This window comes from Malania oleifera, chromosome 6 (assembly GCF_029873635.1).
Source record: "Malania oleifera isolate guangnan ecotype guangnan chromosome 6, ASM2987363v1, whole genome shotgun sequence".
Lineage (NCBI taxonomy): Eukaryota > Viridiplantae > Streptophyta > Magnoliopsida > Santalales > Ximeniaceae > Malania > Malania oleifera.
Window position 1 is genome coordinate 30,077,832 of NC_080422.1, and position 21,280 is coordinate 30,099,111.

Sequence of the window (21,280 nt, forward strand, 5' to 3'; positions counted from 1 at the left end):
TCCAAGCTCTTGCGTGGGCTAACTCATGAGCTTCAACCTCCATAGTTAAATTCTTGTTCATAAGTTCATGACAAGCATATTCCAGAAGCATTGGATTACCAAAGATGGATCTCATTTCTCTTTTCAAGCTTCTTCCAAAGAAAGTTCAACCCCATTTGGAAGTGCCTTGAACTATGGTAAGATGTGGCCAAAGTTTGAAGGGAGGTTGTGGTAGAGGTGGTGTATCAAGATGAGGCTTTTGTTGTCACAATATCTGTACATGCATGCACCGTAGCAAGGTAAACCACATTATTGATTGTCGATAGGGTCTCTGTGAAAAAACCGACTTGGGCCAATTAGTCTCTTGTTGAGGGTGGTTAGCTAATGATATTTCTACCACACTTGGCCATTTAATTAGGGAATTGAGCACATCATCTATTTTGCCTTGGGAGGAGTATAACAATGTTGTACGCATGGTTCAACACCACTAAACATGGTCCTGTATATCTAGCACTATTGTGGCCCATTCAAGCACACTTGGCCACTCAAATGGGGAGTTGTGTACATCATCTTGTTTGCCTCAAGAAGAGTATAACAATATTGTCCACATGGTTAAACACCAGCAAACATAGACTTGTACATCTAGCGGTATAAAGGTCCATTCAAGTACAACTAGTCTTCTTGCTTCTTTGTCCTCTCCCTTAAAATCTAGTATTTTACGCCCAAGGTTACACTTGTTGATGGTTCAATAACCCTTGCTTCTAGATGTGTCTGTATTCTTTCATTCCATTCCTATTTTCATTTGCGTTATATGTGCCTAAATTTGTTTTCATTTTTATTACATGCCTAATTTTCCTTTCTCATCAAATAGTCAATTACTTAAATATGATTATTTCTTCTTTGCTTTCTAACCTTTTCATTGGGTTATTCATGACCTCCAAATGAATAAGAGGATTGGTGGACAACTTGAGAAGGATGGATTGTATTGTTATAAGAGTGGTGTTGTATCTTTTTTTTTTTGGTTTGTCAGATGTCTTCTATTTCTTTTGATGGTGTTTCTCTAGATCATTGGCATGCTCGTTTGGGTCATCCATCTCTTCAAAAGTTGCAACAAGTCTTTCCCATTTTCATATCTATTTGTTTTAAGTGTTCAAGACATTTCTAGAAGCACACTAGGTCTTCTTTTTCCATCTAAAATTGAATCTCTTTGTTAATCATTGTTTTCTCTTAGTCATTCATATGTTAGGGGTTTATGTAGAGTTAGGAATCTAAGTGGCCATCAATATTTTGTGTCCTTTATGGATGACTATTCTTGTCTATTTTTTAAAAATATAGGATTGAATTTATTAATGTACTCAATTAATTCTTCTGAGAAATAAAATTTTTTTTATTTGATAATGTACTTGAATTTATTCAAAATCACCTTCAATCTATTTTGCTTGGATAAATGTTACCTTCAACAAAATGATGTAGCCGGAAGGAAACATAGACATTTGCTTTATACAGCGTAATTTCTTATTATCTCATGTTCCAAATATTGGTTAGGACATCATGCATACAACGCAAATGGACGAGGGAATTGCTCCACTAAGACACTTGAAGGCATCTTATTAATTAAATAAATAGACTACTTTCTCATCTTATTTATTATGCATCGTGTGTTTGGGTGAATATGCTTTGCTCATGTTCCATATATTGGTTAGGACAAATCTCCATGTGCTGTTATATTTTATCTTTGTTGAGTAATCGAGAACTCGGAAAGCGGATGTTGTGATCCCCTCACTCGTAGAAGGGGTAGGAATAGACCTAAAATAACTTGGAATGAGATAGTGTGTAAGGATTTAATAGCCTTGAATTTGTCAAAAGAAATTGTTCATGATTGCATAAATTGGCAGAAAAAGATTCATGTAGCCAACCCCACCTAGTGGAACTCAAGGCTTGGTTTGTTGTTGTTGTTTCATTTATTGATTTTCTTGTTCCTACTCTTTCTCTTGAACCTATATTGAGTGTACTTCATCTATTGATCCTTATGTTTCTACTCTTATTCTTCTAGACAACACTTCCTCTCTTCTTTCCAATCCATCAGCTACTAGATAGAGAAACAGTTGAAAGTCTATGAGCGTTGAAACCAGTGCAAACACCTACAGATTTCTTGCCACTTCATCCACCCTCTGCCATCTCGACATTTAGTTCTAGAGACTTGGATTTGCCCAAACTTGTGCTCATAGTCCTTAGTTTCTTAACCAATTTCTAGTTATGTTTCAGTTCTTCACCTTGTTGTTATTATGCATTCTTTTGTTATGTCTATTTCCTATAGTTTCTATCCCTTCTTCACATGTTGAAGCTATTTCTAATCATGGGGAGCAGCATGCTATGGATGTAGAAATGGATGCCTTGACCATTCGAGGGACATTTGACTTTGGTGGATCTTCCTTCTGCATAAGGTCATTTATGGTCTTGCTCATCTCCTCAAGCCTGGTTTGACAAATTTAGTGTGGTGGTATTTGCCTTTGGCTATATATTGTGCTATCTTATCATTCTTTGTTTGTACTATAAAAGGAGACAAGTGGGGTATTTCTAGTTGTTTATGCCAATGATATCATCATCGCTAGTAAAAATGGCCTTAGAAAGATTGCAGGCGTCAATCATTGGCTCCAAGAAAAATTTCAAATGAAGGGCTTCGACACCAGGGTTGAAACTGCCTCAACAAATTGGATTTTCTAAATGAGTATTTTGGGAGCTAAACCATTTGATGCTCCCCTAGATTCGAACGTGAAGCTACATTGTGATGTTGGACCAGATTTTGAAGACAAACATGGTACATGGTTGGCAAGTTGAAGTTGACTATCACTAGACCCGACATATCCTTTGTTGTGGGGTTAATCAGTTTATGGCGAACTCACTAGGACAATTTTTGTATTTGTAGGATTCTTTGATATCTTAGATTCTTAAGAGCTCGAGGAGGGAATTTTGTGGGATAGTCTTGATGTAGATTAAGCTAGCGTTTTTTTTTTTTTTTTGTTGGTGGTGATAGTCTTGATTCAGATTAAGCTAGCTCTTTTTTCGTTGGTGGTGATCTTGTTACCTTGCATAGTAAGAAACAAAAGGTTGTAGTGAGATCAAGTATTGAAGCCAAACTATTGCACTTATTGTCAAAGAGCTGGTGTGGTTGAAGTCTTTTATGTTAGACATGGGTTCTTGATAACAAAGATGATAGATATGTTCTATGATAATTGAGCTGCCATTAATATTGCTTGGAATCCAGTGTTGCATAAGAGGGCAAAGCATATTGAAGTTGACCCCTTCCATTTGTGATATCTGCTTAGCAATTCAAAAGATGTTTCTGGGAAGGCCTTACTTAAACCTGCCTTGTTTAATAATTGTTGTAACAAGCTAGGATTAGGTTATATTTATGCATCTGGAACTTTAGGAGTGCTAAGTAGACTATTTTTTAGTATTTAGTTGGTGCATATGAAGGTATTTTTGTCCCCCTCTTTTTATTATTAATTTTATAACTCAGGTATAACCTGGACAGGAGAGATACGTCTCCTTGGTTTGGCCAACAACCCCTCTTCTCTTCTCTCCTCTCCTTCCCCTTCTCTGACCCTAGGTTCACTGTTTTCTCCTTTAACCATTCAAATTATTCCAGAATTACATTTTATTTTGTTGCGCATATAGATGAAAGAACAAAGAAAGAGGAAAAATTAGGGTTGTAAGATTTCAAATTTTTTACCTATCAGATTGGTGATGAATTATTGACTTTGATCTTAAGAGTCTAATATTTCTAAACTTTGTGCTTTTGCTGGATATTTTAATGCCTTTTTTAGGGGTTGAGGTTGGGGAATAATCGAGATTGATTGGTAAAAGAGTATTAGAAAAGGAAGAAGTATTTATTGATGTAAGAACCTCTAGATGTTGAGAATTTCAAGTTTCATTTTCCTTCGCTATTTGGCCTACTAGGGGGAGCAATCACCCTTTTGACTTGATGCCACATATGAGCCTAGGTTCTTGACTGTCGGACTGCTTCCTTTAGGCTGCCTACAGCCATGTATAGATGCAATACCCAGAGCTGCAGTGCTAATGATTTGACAGTTTAATTTTTCTTCTTGTTCTTCATATCATATTTGATCTAGAATGCTCGCCTAATGCATTTTGTCACAATGCTACATTCTCGTAGACACATGCCAAATGGCTAGTTGGGCAACCTTGGATGGTTACGATGTTCATGTTAGATGGGTTATTGGAGGAACTCTAGTTCTAAATGTCACTATGACGTGGTAGTGGATCTTGACAATTATCATAGCCCTTCTTGGGATGAATGATCATTAGACCCATGGGTGGTTACTCATACGTGAACGAAAATGTGATGGAAAGACTTTACCTTGGGGGGTCACTTCTGAAAACCGGACCGCACCGGCTGGTCTAACCTAGTTTGGCAGAACCGGGCACATGTTTGGTTCGAGTGTCGGCTGAAAACTGGAAATGGAGTGACCTGGTGGAGAATTGGCTGACCCGGTGCAAACTGGTCTAAACCAGTGCAACTCGGGTTCATTGCTGAGTCAACCTAGTTCATTTATTTTAATTTTAAAACAAAATTTATTTCAAAATGGTAAAACTCATTTACTTGAAGGATATTTTTGTAAATCAAAATTCTAAAAATTTTTAAAAAAAATAAAAAAAAAACTGTCAACAAACATAATTCTTAGGTATTTTGAGGATGAGTTAGTATTATCTTACTTGAATTTGAGAGATAAATGTTGAGCATAGATGACAATTCTTAAATATTTTCTATTTTTCATTATTTATAATTATGAATTTATATATAGATGTGTTTGTGTGTGTGTGTCTATATATATTATGACATCATGTTGATGCCACTGGTTCGATCACCAGTCCGACCAACTTGGTGGCCTTTCCAGGTCAGCAACTGGTCTGGTTTTCAAAACAATGGTCACTAGGTGAGCTTGTCTACCTCCCCTAGTGTCATCTTGGGCACCCTAAGGAGCGCTCAAGGGTGGGCTCTTGACTTTCTTGAGGAGTGTCTTGGGCTTTCATGTGGGATTAGGGAGGCCCATGGACAATCTGGAGAATGAAGTTGCGCGTTACTCAGAGTTGAACTCTTGTTAGCCCTTGGGTATACACTTGGGCAGTGTTATGACTGTCGTCTCGTACTGAATTGGACCATCAAGGGACATTGATCCTTTGTATTGGCTAGAGCAATGTATGGTGTTTCAGCTCTGGCTAGTCAGTGGTAGTGATAGGTGCTCTTACGCTAGGATGGTGCTGTGGGGATGAGAGTTATCCTCTCTGCTTGTGGAACATGATCTCAACACCCCTGTTGTTTGAGTCGTGGTTCCTAAGTGACAATCTCAATTGGAACAAAGGATGTCATGCTGTAAGACTTGGCTACCGAATTGGACATTGGTGTGTTTTTATAGATGAGAATGAGGATAACTGGAGAGGACTTGTAGTCTTGTTGTCACACGGGTGCGACCCCATCACATTTAGGCAGATCAAGGCAAAGGTGGTTTATTTTGGTCTTGGAAATCTGCTGCCCAAGGACACATTGCAAAGGATTTTGTAGAAGGCGCTTGAGATTATTAATTCAATTTTATTCTTCTTTCCCTAAATTATTCAAATTTATTTATCTCATGGTAACAATGGTCCTTGTATAGGATAGCTTGTTTATTTGACTTTTCTCTATTGAATAAAAAATAGATGAGAACCACTGCATAAAAGAAGTCTTTGATTGTCTGCCCAGATTCATTACAGTGCCACTATATTTATGAGGCCAGGAATGGCAGAATAAAGGAAAGCTCGTCCTTTGCATGTTCTTTCTTTCCCCTCCTTTTGGACCTTTAGAAATTTTTGTTTCTTCTTTTCTATGGTTTGAATCTTCCTATTCTTCTTCTCTATTATTTTAATTATTGTTTTCTTTCAAATTTCTATGACGTCAGTTTTAATGCACAAAATCGTGCTTTTCTACAGTGGTTGTAGTTGCTGTTAATATTATCGTTTACTGTTGAACAGATGTCAATCATGTTTGTGGTTAAGATGTTTTTTTGTGGATGTCAAGCGGTTTCTCTGGTTGATCACTAATGCCAGATACTTGTTTTGTCAGAAATTGGTGGGATGCAAGGAAATGGGCGAAGAAGTCCTGAAATCAGTTGATTCTCAGATTCCGGCTGCTGTATGAATTTAAACCAGTACCCCATTGTAGCGGGTCAAACTCAATTCTAATATTTTGTGTATTACAAGAGGATGTCCAGAATGACAATACACGGGTGGTCAGCTGGGAGATCCATAAGCATTTCAAGAGGATGTCCAGAACGGGGTTGCACTGGTGCTCAGCTGGAAGATTCATATGATTTTATCTATCTAGTATAATTTTTGCAAGGTTTTGAAGAGTTCCTTTCAATTTTGAGGCTCCCTTGAATTGTTTGGGGAATTTATTGCCCTTCGATTTGGTACTCGAAAGTGCTGTATCCCTCACTAATGTTTTGAATTTTCATCATAAAGTTTGTGCTGCAAGGGCCGTTGTGATATGAAAACAATTCCATTGGGGATGAATGAAAGATGATGTTTCTGGGTGAATATGGTAGTGGGCTTCTGTGGGCATCCCAACGTTATGGGCAACCTCCTCTCCCCTCACCATATTTTAACAGGATAAGCATTTTATTCTGTTGTAGGATGTTTATTTTTTTTCCTAATAATAAAAATAGGTGAATTAATTCATTTATTTTCCTTTTCGTTTCATTCTTGACATGTAAATTTAATCATATACCAGTATCCATATGATCATCAAAATCTATCTTGGAATCTTGAAAATCAATTTTTTTTTCTTTTCCAGTTTTTTTTTTTCCTTTTTGAAACATTATTTATTTCTTATCTCAAAATACTAATTTCAGAATTTTAAGTTTTTTAGTTAATTGTATTTATGGTTCCTTCTAAACAATGGTTAGTAACCTTTTTTATCTGGGATTGTTGTTGTTTTCTATTTTTTGTTTATATTTTTCTATGGTGAAGAAATAGATTATAAAAATGTGTTTGTTTATGTTAGTTTTTTGTTTTCAATTATTTGTCAAAAAATTAAAAATCAGATTTTATGATTTTCATTTATTTAATTTTAATATTCAAAAATAGTTTTTTTTAGAGTAAACTATTCATTTTATACACTTCAAAATTAAAATTAAAACTAAATTTTGATATGAATTTAAATATAATTAAAATAATAATAATAATAAAATTAATTGTAAAATACTTTTACTATTTTTCAATTGTCGTGCTCAATAAAATTTTTATTGTAAAGTAAAATTTTGGAAGTAGAAAAATTAAATAAAATAATTATAATAAATTTTATTTTTGTTATAGTATTTTATTTAATGTGTATTGTTTGTAATATTATTATTTTAACCATATTTTTATAATAATATTTGATTTAAGATGGAAAATTAGTATTTTTTTAATTAAGTTTTAATTTGTATTAATTTTATAAATGTTAACTAAACAAATTGCTAGTTTCTAACTTTTTATTTTTGATTTTTGATTTTCATTTTTGGTTTTTGTTCTAATTTTTGACAAGAATGCCAAATGGTTCCTTTGTTTTCATATATTCTTTTTTTTTTTTTTCTTAAAACTTTGGTTGTTTTATTTTATTTTATTTTCAGAAGTAGCAACCCATGACACAAAAATTAGAAAAACAAAAACCAAAAAATGAAAATCAAAAACCAAAAATAAAATGTAAAAACTAGAAAATACTAATTTTCATCTTTAAATCAAATAATATTGTAAAAATATGATCAAAATGATAACATGACAAACAATATACATTAAATAAAATACTATAACAAAAATAATATTTATTATAATTATTTTACTTAATTTTTCTAGTTTCAAAATTTTACTTTAAAAAATTTTAAAGCTTGAACTACTTAGTTACTATTACAGTCACATTTGATCCTAATTTGGTGACATTAAAAAGAAATATGAATGACTAATTTAGATAGTGCAAATTATTATTATTACGTAGTGTGCAAATTGTGGTAGTACATGAACATGAATTTTATTATTATTATTTTAATTTTCCCTACTCTTTTATAAAAATGTACTTATTTATATTTTAATTCTTGTTAGGCTAGAATACAATAATTTAATAATTATTGAGTAAAGTGATTATCTGTTTAATTTCAAAGTTATATATTTTGCAAAGTTATGTTTAATACTCTAATTTTGTGTTGCCTACTAAGCAAGATCGTGTAATTATGTTAAAGGAATTTTCAATTGTCACTAGATTCTCTTGATGTTAAAATTTATTTTTTGTTATTATCTTTTTCTTAGATGCATAAACCTACAAAAAAAAAAAAAATACTTGTGAAAAATATAATTAAAATCTATGGAATTTCCAAATCTTAAAATCAACTACAAGCCTCAATACATAAAACACTTATACTACACAAAAAAATATATGAAATATATGATGGGAATGAATTAATAAAAATTATTAAAATATATATTCTTAAATAAAAATTTATTAAATTTATTTATGAATCTAGTTTTTTTTTTTTTTTGGAATTTGCAAGTTAGAAATTGAAAAATCTTAACTGAAAAAAATAAAAAAAAGGTTTTCTTATTTTAAACCTAATCATAATTGATGAGCTTTCAAGCAGATAGAGATAAATAAATAATAAATAATCTTTTCCGAAAATCATGTTTCGAACATGAGCATTGATTTGAATCCATATTTTCACTTATAGTGCCCTATGCATATGAATTCCTTTGTGAAGAAATTTAGTTTAGAGTTCATTTACAAATGAAAAGAATCTTTTTATTTTCTTAACCTTTTTTTTTATTTCAAACATAATTTTCATTAATTATATTTTACAAATATTTCTTAAAAATAAATAAATGATATACCTAAGAAAGAATGTTTTATGAGCAAGATATCAATAAAAATAATGTGTGTAAGTGTACATAATAATAATTTTTCACATGAAATCTTTGTGAATTTTTACGGCTTTAGTTCTTAAATTTCTTTCTTTCGAACCATTTTTGAATTTTTTTTTTTTATCTTTTTCGTAATTTCCATGTTTATTCCTTTAATTCACAAAATGGAAGGACTTCTATTGAAATAGCTTGGCACATGTGTCTTTCAACCAAAAAAAAAATACTGGGCAAAAGACAATGATATGTTGGATATATCCCAAAGTGTACGTCCCACATGAATGACATGGGTCCCACATGAAGGGTGTGTATCATCTGTGATAAGGGGTGGATTAATTACTTGTTTTAAAAATGCATGTCATGTGTGAGATTAATAGCTAGGAAGTTGAAGAGTTTCCTATATACAGCTACTGTTATGGGGAGTAGCTGGGAAAAAAGAAAAAGAAAAAAAAGTGAGTGTTCGTTTTTCCTGCATGTTAATGGAGTGAACAAGGAGAGATATAGGTATTGTCCACTCTCACCTTTGCTCTATGTTCATCAGCCCTACTCCCATAAATCTAGTAAAGTATAGAAAGGAGATCGGGGTGAAGTGAGAGAAATTATTCTTGAAGTGACCTTCTTGGTTAACATACATCATGAACGATCCCGATATGTTTATATATCATGGTTTATTTTATTTTCCGCATCAAAATTAATATGCATATGTAAAGATCATGATAATAAAAGATCTCGTGTTTAGCAAATAACAGCTAGCATATAAAATTTCTTACATGTGGTATCAAAGCCAACGTTGAAATTATCGTGATCTTCCTTTTATGATAAAGATCGTTTCTGTTAACCCCTTACGATCTCGTTATTGTTTCGTATGAAAGTTTGTGATCATGATATTTTTCTAGAATCGAAAAGAAAATTCATATGATATATGATTCCTGAAAATTTATGTGATATTTAATGGATTTATTGGGTTTTTGTTAGTTTGAAATATTATAATTTTGAACTGTGAACTTACTGGCCGAACAAAATCGTCAACGGTTTTCCTAAAACTGTCGACGAATTGAAATACCGAGAGTAGATTTTTCTGAGCTTCAGAAAAATCATCGACGGTTTGTCCGAAGCAGCCTGAAACCGTTGACGATTTTCCCCTACACAGTGATACTAAAGTGGGCTATTAAATGAAATGCATGCAAACTGTTTTAATTACTTGTTTAAGAATGGAACACTCACATGTTTTATAATAGTAAATAGATAATGATGGTTTGTTATGGACTCATTTGTATCCGGAGAACATTTATGTTTATGCATGCATGAGCTAGCAAATTTTACATAAAAAAGTAAGCAAGTAAAATTCTTATAGTGGGGAATTGGTTATCTGCTGTGAACTTGGACAACTTTTGCGAAGTAAGGTATCAATCAATGTTCATTTTATGGTTAGTGTTGGTCTTACAAGGCTTAACATCTTATTTTGATGCTAACAAACAAGTATAACTTAACATGCTTTGTTTTAAGTGATGTATTTTCAGGACTCAATGATGAATGTAAGGTTAAAGAATTCATGAAAGTTTATATTTCAAAGAAGGATGATTTATATCAAGCTTGAAGCATGGATTCAAAAATGGATTTAAAGATAAAGCTTGAAGATCATGAGAGCATGAGGATTAAAGAGAACTTGATGAAAACTCAAAGAAAGATGAAGCAAGCATAAAAACCTTAAGGAATTCAATGATTGAAAATTTGAAAGAGTCTAGGAAATTTCATGTAAGTACTTCAAATAATTCCAATATGGATACAAGAAGCTCTTAGGTTAATGTCTTCGACCTAGATACCTTTGAACATACTTGGAAAATATTTTTATAAGGTCAAAAACTATTTCAAAAAGGTTAGAATCATTTTTGGAATGAAAAGCACCAAAAAGAGGATTTTCAAAATGCTGTTAATTTTTCTACATCTGTATTGAGGTGTATTTTTCTCTATAAAAAACTCTTTATTTTAAAAAGTGTTCAACATGAAGGTTGTAGTATTTTCTCTTATCTTTCATTTGGCACCAAGATCATCAAATTTGGAGTTATACATAAAAAATTTATGACCAAAAAACAGAATGGTGGTTGAAGCTGACAGCAACATGTGTGCATGCCAGGCGACTGCCTGGACATGCTAAGCGCCTAGGTGGCTATGCCAGGCAACTGGCTTAGTTCTGGCAGGCGACTACCAGGCTACTGCTCCTGCTATTCCTTTAAAAATAACATGGCAGGCGACTGGTGGATTGGGGTAGGCGACTACCACGCGACTGTTTTGATTTTTCTCATAAAGGTCAAATTTTTAAATGGGATTGTTTGTGGCTCAAAATTTATGGAAACTTGGATGATATTTCAAAACACTTGGGGACCAAGTAACTTACCTTTTAAAGCCTATAAATAAGCCTAAAAGATTATTGAATCATATACTAAGAATTAAAATTCAGCAAAAATTCAACATCTCTCTCAAATTGCTCTCAAACTCTCAAGTCTCTCTCTTGCTCTCAAGCTCACATATTGTGCACGAATTCAACTGAGTTTTTGTTGACCTTCTTCCACCAATATTGTGCTACAAATTCTCAATCTTTCAATCATTGAAAGAATTAATCGGTGATATACTTCATTGAGCTTCAAGTTAAATTCCATATTGTTATTTACTTTAAAGTATATTAGTTTCTAAATTGTTGTACTAATCAGCTCTTTGTGTGAGCAAGTTCTTGTACACAAATATTTGATTTGTATCTTGTAGATTGACAATTCCAAGGGTTGTTTGGATTGTTGGCTAAGTAAGGGGATGTTGCTTAGAGAGACGGGCTCTAGCCTATGTAAGGAGTGATCGGACGAGGGGATATCGTTTGGAGAAGGTGGGCTCTAGCCTTGATCAAGGAGTGTTGTAAAGGTTTGTTCTACCCATCAACGGAACAGGTTTATTGAATCCTTTGGTCTTTTTTCCAAAGGCGACGACGTAGGCTGTGTTGAAGCCGAATCTCGTAAAAATCCCTGTCTCACTCTCTCTTTCCTTATTCTTTATTTTCAGTTCATATACAATTGCGTGGATGTTTTAAATATCTAAATTCTACATACTACGTATATTTGGAAATCAAGTAAACTTAAAGTCCAATTTTGATTTGGGTTGCGGAAACCGAAAGGGAGTACGTTGGTTACACCATATCTTGCGAAAACCATACGGGAGTACGTTAGTTGGTTAACATCCTAAAGATAAATTTACCAAGAGTTTATTTGAGTTCTAAATATTTGGAAAGAGTGTTTGAATTCATCTATACAGGGCTTTACATCAACAAGCATAAATTTGTATTCACTACAGGGCTTGGTTCAAATTTGGCTAATATCAATAAACAACCATTTTGAGTTTTTATATTACATAAGTGCTGTGTATTGGCTTGGTTATTTGCTTTCTAATTATAGTTGATTGGTTTGGTTGAATGATTTGATGTTTGTATGGTTAAGGATTAAATAAAGAAACTAAGTTCTTGAGTGCTTAAAAAATTAAACAAACAAGTCACGATTTGGTTAAAAGAAATAAAATAAGTTTACGAATTTTAAAAAGGAATTAAAAGATATTTTTAAAAGCCAATTCACCCCCCCCCCCTTTTGGGAAGCTATTCCTAATTTCAGTTAGCATGTTGTCACCAAAGTGATCTTACTAAGAAAAGTTATACACATTGAATTGAAAATTTGATTTTGCAAAAATTATTATAGAATGTTTATTTGATTATTATGGTTGACCCAAAGGTGCACCAACTTTCAAGTAATCATTGAATTAGTCAAGATAATTGAAAGAATGGTAGTGAGATTGGGATGGATGCCTAAAGGTGACAAACCAATCGAACTTTAAAAGATTATCAATTATGTCTGGGTGAATGAAAATCACCATTAAAAGTAAATGTTAGTATATTGCATAAGTTGATCCAAAAATTAAACGCAATATTACCAATGAAAGTTTTTTTTTTTTTTTACTAAAGAGCATTTTATGATCATTTTATTGCAGTGTCTATTTCTGTTTCATTACATTCGCTAGCTTTTTCTATTCCGATCTTTAATGGAACAAATTTCTCTAACTGGAATGAATATATTCAGTTTCACCTTGGTATTCTGGATCTGGACTTAACTCTGCAAATACATAAACCGGCTGCTATTACTAAAATAAGCAACTCGGAGTAGTAACCTTTGTATAGGTCATGGGGAAGGTCGAACAGATTAAGTATTATGTTCATGTGGACGTGTATAGCAAACAATATTAAATCAATACTTCCTCAACTAGAAAATGTAAAGTAACACCTTTAGGTTGTGGAAGATCGGTTCCGTTCAATAGACAAGTCCCTTGTAAGGAGATTAATGACTGAACTCACTGTTGGCCTAACTGAGTTTTTCAATCTTGTTTTGATAATAACAAAATGAAGGATGGTTTAACATGTGTTGTTGAGTGATGTTATTTTAGGACAAAGTCTAAAGACACTCACAATTAACCATGAAAGTAAGCTGGAGAACAATGTCAATCAAGTGAAAGCTTCTCAATATATTGAAGCAGTGAACGATAAATGAAGAAATTAAAGGTCAAGCAGATCTTGAAGTCAAAAGTAAACCTTAAGAGGCTGTAAGACTTAGTGATTAAGGAGATCATGCTTAAAAGGATATTTGTAAGTACTTCAAGTAATTACTATTTAGATATGTGAAACTCCTTAAGATACAAAAATTTAGAGACCAACACTTAAAAAAAAAAAACTCGTAAAAATATTTTTGAAAAATTATAATTAAGTTTTTCAAGTAAACTAGATTTTAAAGAAATCAGAAATAGAAAATATTTGAAAAGAGAAGACTGCCCAACCGACTGACAAGTACAAAAATTGACCAAGTCAAGTGAGTGAGCTAATTGACTTCATGGAAAATTTTTGAATTTAAAACTTGCGGGAAGATTATCAAAATTAATTCTATAATTGAATATTTTTTGAAAAATTTACCTAAATGGAAGATTTTCAAAATTAATTCTATAATTTAATACTTTTTGAAAAATTACATAAATGCTTCATGTTAAATGAGGAAACTTTTCCTTAAAAAGGTCTATAAATACCTTACTTGCTAAATGAAGAATATATTCAAGCAATACATGATTTCTATGCTAAAACTCTCCTAAAGCTCATTCTTGATCACACCTTTGCTGGGGGAAAACTCTACGAAATTGCTGGATTAAAAAAGGGTTCTAACTCTAAGTTACATCTAAAATTCTTATATCAATAAGAAAGAAACTTTGGTGACTTCTAAACCTTGAGCTTCATATTTTCTATTTAGTTTTGGTTTTGAAGTACGATTTGAGATTTAACTTGTACAACTTGCTTTGTATTTGAGAGTGTTTCTATACGTAGATATCCATTCCTTTCTACTTGATCTTTGACGATTCAAGGTATTGTTGGATCAAGTATAGGTTGTTGCTTGGAGAGGTTTCTCTTCTTGAAAAAGAGGTTGGTTATTGTAAAGATTTTTATTCCACCCAGAAGGAACAAGGTATAGTGAAATCCTTAGGTGGTTGATCTAAGGCGAGGACGTAGGCTAGGGTAAGTCGAACCTCGTAAAAACATCGGTGTCACTCTCTTTCCCTTACTCTTTTTAAATTTTAGCAAAAGTATAAACTGCATGAATGTTATAATTCTTTCAATTATAAAAACAGTGCATATTAGAAATTAAATAAACCAAAGCCTAATTTGTTCTTAGGCTTGCAGAAACCGAAAGGGAGTATGTTGGTTAATCAATTTTTTTTCGGAAACCATAAGGGAGTACGTTGATTGATTAACAACCTAAAACCTATTAGCTAAAGGTTTATTTAAATTATGATCTTGAAAAGGTGTTTGGATGTTATTTTAATCTTCAGTTCAAAAGCCAAGTACAGGACTTGCACATTCATAAACAAGGTTGTTGAATATTGCAAAACTAATATTAATTATTTGTATGGTGTTTGTTTGACTTGAATTATTATTAAATTTGTTGTCATGGTTGCGGATTGAATAGTTCAAATAAGTGTTTGTGTAGACTGCCTAATCAACAAGAATTTTAAGAAGTTTTTAAAAGATTGTAAAAAATCAAGAACTCTTAAAAAGACTCTAAAGAATTTTTTAAATAACCCAATTCACCCCCCCCCCTTTTGGGACTGCACCTTAGGTTTCACTTACTACAATGAAGTTTGATGGTAGTTTAGGAATGAACAAACATGTCCTTAATATGACTAATCTAGCTACTAGACTTAAAACTTTTGGAATGAGTGTTGATGAAAGCTTCCTTCTTCAATTTATTCTAAATTCTCTGCCTCCTCAGTATAGGTGTTGACTTTGGTGCAATCCCAAGAGGGGGGTGAATTGGAGATTTAAAAAAATTCTTCCCTAGGTTCAACTAATCCAACAACAGTATTACACAACCTAGGGTCTTTTTAAAAAGGACTCAATTCCCTAAGCAAGTATGTATGCAAATATTTAAAGCAATTAAAACATTCGCAGCAGCTTGAGTACTAGCATACATGTACAGAATTGAAAGTGCACAAATTAAACAGAGAGCCAACACAAAATATGTTATTGGGGTTCGGCCAATACTGCCTACGTCCCCGCCTTGGCTCAAAAGCACAAGGATTCCACTACGGCTCGCTTAATGGGTGGAGCGGCACCTAATACAACCAAATCAAATTAACACAGGGCTAACCTCAACCTTTACAACCTAATCCTTACGAACTAGATCAACACTTGTTCAAGGAACGCTTGGAATACAACAGATAATAATAATTTTTGCGTACAATTCAAATGCTTTTACACAAGCAGATATGTACTACAATTCAGCACAGAAAACAATGTACTCACATATGATAGAGAATTAATGGTCAAGTGAGATTTGTTCAGAACAATGTATCTACTCACAACAAGATATGTATCAAAGTATACGTGTGAGTGAGTAAGGTGCTGACTTTGGCGTTTTCCCAAGAGGGGGGTGAATTAGGTATTAAAAAATTTTCCTGAGTTTAGGTTATCTAGAAACATTATTACTCAACCTAGGGTCTATCTATGCAATTATAAACCCAATCATTCACAATAGTAAAACACAAATATTCATGTGCTGGAATTTAAAATGTAGAATTAAAAGTACGCACAAGAAATGTTATCGGGGTTCGGCCAATACTGCCTATGTCCCCACCTTGGCTAACAAGCACAAGGATTACCACTATAAGCTCACTTAATGGGTGGAGCGACACCTAAACAAGCAGGTCAATTTGCATAGGGCTGACTAAACTTTTACATACAATCCTTACCGGGCTAGATCACTACCCCTCAGGCCACGCCTGGAATACAATAGTATTTTCACAACACAACAGGGTACAGTGATTATGCTTTTTAATCAAACAGATATGTACCAAATGTAATCAATCAACCACACATCAACAGTATAGGTAATGTAAGCTCAGTGATGTAATTTTGTACAAGCAAACACTCAACAAAGTATGATCACAAGTAAGCTCAAGAGTGTATAAAAAGCTATTTCTTTGAAACAAGATATTCAAATCTCAATAATAAATCAGGGTTTTGAAGATGTCAATCAAATATTCAAATCAACTCAAAAATATTTTCTTCAATGAAATAGGCACAAAAGTTGTTTCAAAATATTATAGCTCATAAAAAATATTTGCACACCAAAAATATAACTATAGGAATCTTACAATGATAATGCAAAGATCCTCAAGCTACTGAGTTTATCCCAACACAAGATTTATTAAACTTAAATCTGTGGGAATAACTTTGCTTAACTCTCCAAAATAAATCAATCAATCAAGTGAGAGTAATGGGAGTATTAAGCAATCTATACTAAGCAATAGCACAACAAGAAGCTCTCACAATGCTAAGTTTGATCAAAGGAATAAAGGTATGAGAGTATTTGGAAGTATTATAGGAAAAATAGGATTTTGAGATTGAGAGAATTTCTTGCTAATGATTTTTGCTAATCTAATGCTAATCCACACAAATGAATTCTTATATATAGAAGTAGGGCAAATTATGAACGTTTAGGACATGTATGGTATTATTAGAATTGTTTAAAAACAATTTAGAAAATTTATCAATCACATGCAAGATCATATGGCAATATAGATGACTGAGGCGAAACCAAATTTTTCAACATAAGATTTTCAATAAAATTAATTCATTTTATTACACGCCACAGCAAGTTTGGATAAGATCTAAGCTAAACGGGTTGGTGAGCATAATGAGATAGAAACTTTTGTTAGCTTTGGTGTAATCCCAAAAGGGGAGTGAATTGGGTATTTAAAAATTATTGCCTAGGTCAATCGGTTTAATAGTAATATTACACAACCTAGGGTTAATCTATGCGATCAATAAATAAACATACACGTGCAATAAAAGTAAAGTGTGAAAAAGTAAACAATACATGCAATATGTCATCGAGGTTCGAACAAATTGCCTACATCTCCGCCTTGGCCACACCAGCACAAGGATTCCACTACTGCTCACTTAATGGGTGGAGCGGCACCGATTACAATTAGGTCAATTCAAGGGGCTAACCTCAACTAACATGCCTTACCTAGATGATGCACCTAACTTTCCTAACCGGGTCTAAGCTAGTCTGTGACTATTCAACAGGGCTAGTTTCCCTCTTCAGGCCCACGCCTGGAATACAACAAATGATGTGAAATTTTTGTACATGGAAATACACTTCTTCATAAGCAGATATGTACACCAGGCTAGCTCAAGCAATATTGCAAGCACGAATGATATGTAAATATGCTTAGTACTCTAATGTGTGCTAAACACTCAAATAAGTATAGATTATCATTCTAAATTTAGAGTGTATATCAAAGTAAGATTTGAAACACGGTATGTGAATATCACTAAATCATATCAAGGTTTCAAATATGCTAGTTAGTTGATTCAAACAAACTCAACAAGATATTCTCAATGTACTAAGCATAAGGAATGTTTGAATACAAGTTTTGAAAATGATGTTGCACACAAAAAATATAGGCTTAGGTGTCTTGCAATAACAATGCAAGAACCACAACCTTCCAAGTCTTCCTAGACAAGATTTATCAAGTTAAATCAGTGGAAGAACTTGATGCTTCTACTCTTAATAAAATCAAACAATCTGTAGACAACCTATTTTTGCCCTAACCAAATAGATCAAAGGAGTCCCTTCTCATTATATTATTATTATTATTACCTTATTTTTATTATTATTATTTTCTTATAATTATTTGTATTATTTATTATTGTTCATTACTAGTATTATAATTAGTGTTACCTTACTATTATTTTGGGTATATTTTTTTTATTTTTATTTATTTATTTATTTATTTATTTATTATTATTATTATTATTATTATTATTATTATTATTATTATTATTTTCCTATATTATTAGTACTTTACTATTATTTTGCTAGTATTTCTATCATTACTATTATTATTTTTCATTTTTATTATTATTACTAGTACTTTGATTATCTTTATTTTATTTTTACTTTACTATAATTATTTTTATTTTTCATTTTGTTTTATTGTTTTTGATATGTTATTATTATTATTATTATTATTATTATTAGCATTAGTATCTTATTTTGGCTATTATTATTTTTAGTATTATTACTTTATTTTTATTAATATTAATACTATTATTATTTTACCAATAGTATCTTAGTTTTTATTTTTACTATAATTATTTATTATTATTATTACCTTGTTGATACTTATATGATAATTATTATTATTATTATTTCCATTTTCATTATTACCATAAGAATAAAAGTAAAAAAAAAAAATGAAAAATGAAAAAGAAAATCAAAAAAGGAAAGTTTTCATTAGGGTTTTGGGGGAGATGCCTATTTAAAGGCACGTTCACAGAACCAATGGAGGGCAGCGCACGCACAGCCACAGGCACAGCGCACAGCCGGGGAGAAAAACACAAAAAAAAAAAAAAAAACCTAAGCTTTATCCTTCTTTCTCCATCTACCCAGTCGCCACTCGCCGGCCCTAGCTCCCTCTCTCACTCCCTCATCCTCACGTTCCACCAATCCTCCGACAGCAGCTCTCCTCTCTGCAGCCACCATCTCCACCGGCAGCACCACTCCACGGGTACACGGAGCCAGCAGCGCACAGCAAGAAAAGAAAAAAAATAAAAAAAACTGCTGCACAAGCTCCGACCAGCTGCCCCCAGACCCGAGCACCACCCTGCAGCCTCTGCAACTCCCTCCGGCGACCACCAAGTACCGTACCCCTGCTTTGCTGCCGAGAACATCCCCTGCTCTCGGCCATCATCTCCGATGGCTCCTCACAGCAACCGCAGCGCCTCTTCCCCGGGCCGTCTGCTCCACCAGCAGATCCTCAGCACCGACCCCCTCTGTAAACTCCTCTTGCATGCGGACACACACACACGTGCACGTGTATTTCTTTTATGTTTCTTTTCATGTTTTTTATTTGTTTTAATATTCAAAGTTTAAGACATTAGTATATTAATATATTATTTATTGTGGTATTTAGTTAATATTCATATCTAGGCCTTTTTATTGTATATATACGTTAAAATTGTAATATTGTGTTTACGGTTTCATTTTATTGCAGTGATATTTTTTTTTTTGTTTTTTTTTGTTTTTTTTTTTGTCATGTGTGTATACTAATCTAATATTGGTTATGGTATGTATGTGTGTATATCAATATAATACTTGTTGTAGCTTTTAGTTAATATTTGCATATAGGCTATGTGTATATATGTATATTAATACATTATTTGCTGTAATATTTAGTTAATGTTTATATCTAGGCTATGTATGTGTGTATGTTGATATAATATTTGTTGTAGTATTTAGTTAATATTATTATTATTATTTTTTTTTTTGCTAGTTTTGGTTTGTCCTAATATCTAATGTCTTGATTTTTGTTTTTTTCTTTGCGTATGCAGGTATATAGGTTTTTATGATTTTTATAGTCATTTTAATTTTTGGTACTCAGGGTATGTTTTGATTGTATTATTCATATAAGTTAATTTTCTTGAGTGTAGAAATTTTTATAGTTGGAATTTGTTTGGACATTTAAAATTTAATTTCGTTTTATTCGTTCAGTAGTCCATATTATTATTGCATGTTTAATACGTAGTTAGAATAGGTATCGTAGTTATTTACTTAAAGTGTCTTTAATATTCATATGTTTAGGGCTATTTAGGGTTTTCATCATTAATGTACATCTAGTTTTAATTATTTAGGGTTTTCTTTATTATATATGTTATGTATACTCATATTAATATTTTAGGATAGTTAGTATTAGTATTCTAATATTTCATCATGTTTACATATAAAGGTATCAATCATTATGGCAAGTTTAGAGTTTTGGTATACGTTTTGCTACTATATTTAGTATGATATTGTATGGAATATTATGGTATAATTATTATTTAGTTTCACTTATTAAGGCATTTTTTTTTTATAGATGGTGTTACCTTGTATAGTATCTTGAGTATTTTAATATATATATATATACATATGGTATTTTATTGCCTATTTTGAAAGTTGTAATATTTGAATATGCTTATTATCATCACTATTTTTATATGCATTGTGATAATTTAATATTTTAACTTATTATCTTATCAATATATAGTAAAACCTCCCATACTAGTATTTTCCTATAAAAATTTTATATACAATTTCAAAATTTGGGAGTGTATTTTCTTAGATATTTTATTAATTTTTAATCCCTATGATTTTATTGCGGGGGTATGAGCCTTTAGGCATCACGTACCCCAAGCTCTGAGGGAATACATATGTATATATTATCTTCATTTATTTATTATTTTATTTATTTATTTATTTTTCACATGTATTTATAAATTCATAAAAAGGAATAATTTAAAGACTTATTAGATTAGCTTAGGGATAATTTCAAATTAATTAGGTACCGTTCGTAAGAACGGGCGCGTAGGGGGTGCTCGTACCTTCCTCTCGCGTAACCGAACTCCCGACCCCAATTCTGGTAATGTAGACCGATTCTACCCCTAACGGGGTAGTAATCATGTGTTCTAACCGCACTAAAGGTTAGTGGCGACTCCGATATCCATGTTTTTCTATGAAAATATTAAAATGATTTCTAATTTCGCCGCCTGGGGCACACGCGCGCCCGGGACGCCGCGACACAATCAATATAATCTAATGAGAGTATGAACAAATTTGAATGGTACACAAGCACACTAAATATACTCACAACACTTGAATGATCAAGGAAAATGAAGTTTTGAAGTGTATGGGAGTAGTATAGGTTATAAAATGATTTTTTAATTTGAGAGAATTTTGGCCTTAATGAT

General features: G+C 32.4%; 1 protein-coding gene across 1 annotated transcript in view; it reads left to right on the top strand.

The window, feature by feature from the left end:
- The window catches only part of LOC131157364 (3-isopropylmalate dehydrogenase 2, chloroplastic-like), a 47,568-nt gene extending 40,995 nt beyond the window's left edge, over positions 1-6,573 (top strand). The window contains exon 11 of the mRNA XM_058111447.1: positions 6,101-6,573. Coding sequence (XP_057967430.1) covers positions 6,101-6,175 — 75 coding nt within the window. The 3' untranslated portion in view covers positions 6,176-6,573. The remainder of the gene's footprint in view (positions 1-6,100) is intronic.
- The last annotated feature ends 14,707 nt before the right edge of the window (positions 6,574-21,280 follow it).